General features: G+C 38.6%; 1 protein-coding gene across 2 annotated transcripts; it reads right to left on the bottom strand.

Annotated features, from left to right (window-relative positions):
* Nucleotides 1-76: 76 nt before the first annotated feature.
* LOC104441464 (TMV resistance protein N-like) lies at nt 77-6,693 on the bottom strand. Of its 2 annotated transcripts, none has more exons than XM_010054620.3 (5): nt 6,061-6,693; nt 4,273-5,374; nt 3,836-4,123; nt 2,184-3,755; nt 77-667 (listed from the first exon to the last, which is right to left on the bottom strand). In XM_010054620.3, exons 1-4 carry the CDS (start codon nt 6,105-6,107, stop codon nt 3,405-3,407), a joined length of 1,788 nt encoding a protein of 595 aa, XP_010052922.2. In that variant the 5' UTR covers nt 6,108-6,693; the 3' UTR covers nt 77-667; nt 2,184-3,404. The 2 variants fall into 2 exon arrangements, with proteins under 2 accessions (XP_010052922.2, XP_039167020.1); XM_039311086.1 differs by having other exon boundaries at nt 77-661.
* Nucleotides 6,694-7,014: the final 321 nt, after the last annotated feature.

Raw genomic sequence — 7,014 nt, 5'->3', positions numbered from 1 at the left:
GCATTGTGATTACGTGAGAACAACGAAGAAAGAAGAACTTTCAATTTCATTGCTATCCGTAATTAACGAACACAGCCACTCATAAGATGCACAATCACATATCTGTTAATTAGAATAATAAAAAACATGACACGCCTTGATTAAGCTCCAGAGTTTCAAATCATCTATGAAGTCATCTGAAAATTGATGAACGGGCCACATTCTTCAAGTGCATATTGGTTGAAACCCAAAGCAGAACTCAAAAGCAAATACTAATTAACGAAACAAATGCCCTGTAGGCAAAACAATAGGTTACGAATACATTACCGACAAGGTGGCCTTTATTCCCGGCCAACGGTGATAGCTATTCGAGTGCTTCTGATACGCTCCAGCTCTGCTTTCTGCCAACTGTCGTTCTGACTTGATGGCGAAAGTCCTCTCCAGTTCTAGATTGCCATCTTTACCACAACCAACATCACATTATGTTGAAGCTCAGGCACTGGAACGACACCCTCCTCAGCCCTCTCCTCTGCTTTGATTCCTATTTGAAGTCACTTATAATCAAACGGAAAAAAAACGGGGAGGACGCAGTGGAGAAAACTATTGAAGCTCGGGCGATGGAATGACACTCTCCCCAGCCTCTCCTCTGATTCGATTCCTGTTCCTCTTTGAAGTCGCTTTCCTGTTCCTGTGTAAAGTGGCCTTTAATCAAACTGTACAATCTAAAATAAGTATTTGAGGTGCTATTGGAACGCACATCCTACTTGGCTGGCCCCAACCACATGCAAAAATTCGAGGAGCACCCAATTCCATCAAGGACATAGGTCACTGGAACAGTAGATGGGTGGACTATGTAAGTTGTCTTCTTGAAACAACTCCGGTAGCAAAGCTGTTTTGAGTGGTGCAATGAGTATCTAATTCTTTTAGAGTTCATTGTAAAAATCGCAAATCACCAAACTCATCTCCATAGTTAATGATTTTAAGTAAGAAATGCACAATAAAGTGGAGTCTATTACATAAAAATTACGCTAAACTATACAATTTGCTCCACATAAAATGAAAAGAAAATTTGATTGAGAGACTTTGGGCTATTCTATATGTTTCCTCTAGACATTGAAGTTTCTCCAGTCATTTGTCATAAAAACTGACCTTGTCCTTTAGACTTGCTGCACAAATGGAGCTTTCTTAATACATTAAAAGAAAAGAAGAACTGAAAAAAGGAAAAGAAAATGAGATTACACGAGCTGAGAATAAAAGACACTTGCGTTGAGTGGGTTTTAAATTAAGTGAGATCAAATTTAATTCATGTTTGTTTGATTGATTTTGGATTTACTACAATTATTTGCAAATCCGCTTAAAAGTTGAATTCATGTTTGTGGATGTTTGCGTCAAGAAAACTGTAAAGAAAAGGAGAGAGTATGGCTCGGACTCACTCTTATCTAGTCAAAGTTCTGAAGATAAGAACCTTGAGACCTGCTCTATGTTACTTGTTGATTCAATTAGTAAGTCTACATGTACATCATACATGATCGAGCACAAGTGACTTGGCAGTTAACATCGCAGAATCATCCTAAGTAAATAACTCGACTCCACCGGAGTTAAATTGGTTGACCACGTGAATTATGCTCTAAGAATGCGTTCTTTGCATACAATGAGCAAAGTGTCTACGACACATGAAACAAATATGTGATTCATTTAGCTTCCTGTCTTATGTATGAAAATTGCAAAGTACCAACCTTATCTCCAAAGTATAAGTAAGAAATCGATATTATTTTAAGTAAAGATACAAATTTATCTGAACAATTCACACCCCATTTAAAAAGACGTGTGAAACGTATAAGGCATTTTTTTAAAAAAAAATTATAAGAAACTAAACGATGACATTTCTTCTGCATAATGAAGTTCTTCCACTTATTTTGTTTCCATCTGACCTTGTTCCCTAGCTTATCTAACTCATGGACGGAAAGGAATAGAAAAATAAGGGGAAAAAGGAGTAGAAAACGAGAAAAGGAAAGTCAGAAAACACAATTGGGAAAATGAAACTTGCAAGTGTGCCGAATTTTAGATTGGTGTCAAAACTAGTGAGATCGATTGGAATACATCGTTATTTGCCAATCACATCTTTATTGGTCCGATAACAATAAGTAAACTGAAACACCCAATCAATGTTAACTACGCGAGAGAGAATGTTCAGTAAGACTCACCTTTTGGTGCTTGTAAAGACTAGCGGAACCCCCGAAAGTCTTTCCCTGCAACCGAAGATAAATATGTGGCGATCATTTAGAAATTTGGCGCTTGATACATCACCAATCAACCAATCTAACGATCCACAGGCCGCAACTAGTAGGTAATCCAAAAACTCCAGCTCGTCAAGGCCCTCGACATTCCTAAGACAATTTCATGATTTGATGGAAAAGGACTTGAGATTTTTTATATTTTGTAAACAATGAAGACTTCGCAGTTTACGACAATCCCAAACCTCGAAGTTTTCCCACGATTCCATTGTTCGACAACTTGAATCTCGTGTATTTGCCCACAAGATGACAGCACAAAACTTTGTCACTTATTTAAAGGCACTCAATGGAAGGATTAGTCTCGCTTCACAAGTAATCAAGTCATTAGCAGACTCACTGCTCCCGTGCCCTGCTTTCCCCACATGAACTGGCCTTCTCAAGGACTGACAAGATATGATAGACGATGCCCCCAGTAATTCGAACACCCAAAGAAACTCGATCCCATCTAAGTACGGGCAAAAGCTCAGCGAGATTATCTTTCAGCTTCCCCCATGCTTGATAGCCTGAATCCGTGGAGGCGTTCACAGTTTTGCACAAGCAACTACTTGAGATGTGGAAGTAGAAGCCCATCTGAGTTCATATGCATGCACTGGAGATCTAGAGAGCTCTGAATGTGACAAAATTTCTCCTGGTTTAGATAGTGACTCTATTAAATGGAAATCATCAAGACCTAGCTTTTGCAAAGACAAGGAAAGTTGCTGAAAGGTCTGAGAGGAAGGGCAGCTTGACATTGCAAAGTCTCAAGTTCAATTTAGTCGGATTGGATAGTCTCCCAATCCACCATAAATCACTGGTACAATTTCACCTCTTTTTCCTCCACTATCATCTAGATCCAACTCAGCCAAATTAATCAAGTTCGAGAGATCTAGGACAACATGCAACAATTCAGATTTAAACTTGTTGGGAGTGCTAGCAACTCTAGAATCTTATGACATGCCATCAATTCCAATCTTTGCAGGCGAGGTAGCTTGCCAACACTCTTTGAAACTTCATTAACATCAGTACCTGATAGAGTTAGATATTTTAGAAAGGGCAAACCTCTAATTTCATAAGGAAGTTGACCTTTTGAATAGTAAGCATTGACTTGAAGCGCTTCCAGCTTGTGAAGCATTCCAATATTACTAAGTAACTTCATGAATCTGCTGAATAAGAACCCCGGCCAGCTGAAAAGTGAACCTCACGTAATGATTTCAATTTCCATATGGATTTTGGGATGCTCTTCACTCCATCACACCGCTGTATAGTGAATTCCTCCAGTTTCACAAGGTACCCGATTTCTTCAGGCAAAAATTTAAGATGAGGGCAATAAACAATCTTAATGTCAATTAGACACTTCAACTTCCCAATAGAGCCATCAATTTCCCTCAAATTGGAACAGCTGTTGACATTAAGGCTCTCTAAATTCAGGCATTTAGAGAAATCTGGTGTTCTAGTTATTTTATTACAACCATTAAGAGAAAGAACTTTCAATTTTCTTGCCATCTGCAAAACAAATGCTATAGTCAAAGGATGAACAATTAAATTTTACTTTCAAAGAAATAGAATAGAAGCATATTGCACACCGTGATTAAGCTTTGTAGTTGCGAATCATCTATGGAGTTATTGTCAGAAAATTGAAGAACGACCACATTCTTTAAGTGCATGTTGGTTGGGTTAGACATTGGATGAGGATGATTCCATAAAATCCAACTTAAATTGGTAAGACTATTAGCCAAGTCACCGGTGAAGGTTCCCCCATATAATTTGAGGTACTTTAGACATTTGAATCTTCCAATATCTTCACTTCTAACAACGACCTCAGGATAACTTTTGCGTACATCAAGATCCAGTGCTACAGCATTCTTCTTCATCTGAAAAGGAAAGCAAGAAATGAGCGGTATTCAAAATTCTAATTGAGAGGAAAAGGATTAAAATGTGAAAAGAAGAAAGAAAAAAGAGCATCCTTTAGGAACCAAGATGATTTTCTTTTAGAGAAATTATTACTCTAGATTTGTTTTACCTCCTCTGTTCCTATTGTGTCAAGGATCGCCTCGCAATTCCATATCCGACTCTGCTCTCCATGATTCGTTCGATTTTCTTGATGAACAATTTCCCTTCCAAGATCTCTAAGCTGATCATGCATCCAAAACTTATTGTTCTTCACAATCTTTACCAAAGACATATTAATGAGGACACGAACTCCAGAATGAGGATAAAACTCACAATCTTTCCACACGTAAAGTGCACTCCTCATATCCTCACCAACAAAAAAGCATGCAATATCGAGAAAAATTTGTTGTTGCTCGAAAGTTAAGGCATCATAGCTAACCTTTAACTTTCTAAAAACATTCTCATCGGGTGCTTTTTTTAACTTCTTCAATGTCTCTTTCCATAGTTTTTGCGATTTGTTGCCGTAGAGAAACGAACCAATTATTTCGAGAGCCAACGGAAGTCTCCTAGTTGCAGATACAATTTCCCTTGAAAGATCATCATAGGCATGTGAAGGAGAGTCTCTATTGAATGCATGCCAACTAAAGAGCTCAAGTGCAGGATCATCGCTCATCACCCCCATTTCATAATTGAAAATTTGATATTTTGTTCGCAAATCAATTTTATTTCTAGTTGTAATCAATATTCTAGATCCCGAACACAAAGTACCCCGTCCAATTAATTTCTCCATTTGTTTGCCGTTATCAACATTATCCAGTACAATGAGAACTTTCTTCTTGCAAAGTACTTCTCCAATCCTATTCATTCCATCATCAATTTCGTCAATGCTCTTTGTCCCTGCATGAGTGCCGATTTCGGATAATAACTTTTTTTGCAGCTCAACTAAGTCATCAATTCTTGATGACTTCTCTTGAATATCATCAAGGAAACAACAACACTTTCCAAAATGAGAAGAGATTTCATTAAAGACGACCTTGGCGAGAGTCGTTTTACCGATGCCCCCCATGCCATGAATTCGAATGAACCGCACATCACCAAAGTCAATGTCTAACAAGTCCCTCACCGCTGAAACTCGATCATCAATCCTGACTAAATGTTCGGGCACTGATCTATGTTTTTTCTTCAGCTTTTTCACAACCTCCTCAACTACCAACTTGATCAATTCGCCATGGCTGCCACAATGGAAAACCATTTTAGTGGGCAAAAATTTGTAATCACAATTGCCTAGCTGGAACTGGTGTTATTCAAGCCCCGGATAAACCGCACGATAATCAGATAATTAATGGCTGATAAACAATCTATAAGCGATCTTCTAGGAGTCCCAATTGGACTTAAACATCCCTCCATAACATACTTTTTGTGCACTTGGCAACTCGTGCACCATGGCATGGCCCGAAATTTGACTTGATTCAAACGTGAGATTAGCAATTTCGGGATTAAGTCAATAACGTTCGTGCAGAATTTTATGAATTTGAAATTGACATTCAATGACTTATCCTCAAGCGATGACTGTAGAAGTTGAACGTGGTGCGTACAATAGGCGAAATATTCAGTGTATTGAAAGATTAAATGATTAAATAGGAATGCACACGGCATTTCATTGTTCCATTCTTTTTCCTTCCGCTGCCCACAAACAAATATTAATTTAGCTACCTAGCTATTAATATCATTATTTGCCCATTATATAAGATGGCCTTGTTAAGCAGTTTCACATTTTCTGATGAACATAGCGTAGGTTCATCATTTCGTATTTACTATAATTAAAGCCCCACTTCAATCCTACTGAAATCTTTTACCTCTATTATTAAGTGTGAAGGAAAATTGGGGAAACAAACGATCTTGAAAGCAGCAAGCTTACCCTTTGTACTTCTTTGCTTCCAACCCCTTTATCTCATCAACCTTCATGAGAGTGTTTCTCCACTCATTTACTTGCTCATTGCTCAACCTCTTCTCGTGCTTCAATTTTTGTATGGCATCACGGTATAGCGGAGTTTTCAGCTTAACATCGTCGGGTATCACATCTAAGAAAATCGGTAGAATCTCTTTTTTACCTTCGGAATTGAAGGTGTTTTCCACAATCTGCTTTAACTCGCGGAGGCATCATTGGCTGGAAGCATAGTTTTGAGAGAAGACGGGTATGTAGATCTTGGAGTTGTTGATTGCTCGCTCTAGCGATCCATCGATCCTTGCACCAACAGAGAGCTCTTCGTCGTCTAAAAAGACACATATTCCAGCATCATCCAAGCCATGGTAGAGAGAGTTGGTGAATCCCTCACGAGTGTCGGATCCTCTAAAACTCAAAAACACTTGATAGTTGCTTCCTGATGAAGTCCCCGCATTTGAGCTTACCACAGCAGTAGTTTGCTCAGCTCCTGTCTCTCTCTGTCTCTGAGATGAAGAGTTTCTCATGTTCGTATCAGAGAAAGAAGACGTGCACAGGTAATGAGGAAGTGATGGGAAAACCATTGAAATGCTACGGATCGATGAGAAAATGGTCGTTGAAACATATCGTCATTATTTTTTACGAGGAAGACAATAAAATCAAATGCTATTGGTGGATGAGAAAAATAAAGCAAGTGGCCGACAGAAAGGAGCCCAGTTTTCGGCGCGAGTTGATTGTCCAGCTAATCGTGGGGTGGCAGTTTGCAGTTTGCACTCATGGCAACTCTATACCTTCGTATTTTATTTTGCAATTTCTCTCCCTTTTTTCTTTATTCTTTAATACGTCCATCTTTTGAATACTTTTTACTTTTATGGTGCCGCTAATGCGAAAAATCCACAGCCTATCAGGCTGATAGAACCATAGTTTTTT

The sequence above is a fragment of the Eucalyptus grandis genome, chromosome 4 (assembly GCF_016545825.1).
Source record: "Eucalyptus grandis isolate ANBG69807.140 chromosome 4, ASM1654582v1, whole genome shotgun sequence".
Lineage (NCBI taxonomy): Eukaryota > Viridiplantae > Streptophyta > Magnoliopsida > Myrtales > Myrtaceae > Eucalyptus > Eucalyptus grandis.
Note: the sequence above shows the minus strand (reverse complement) of the source record. Positions and strands in the feature narration are given on the sequence as shown.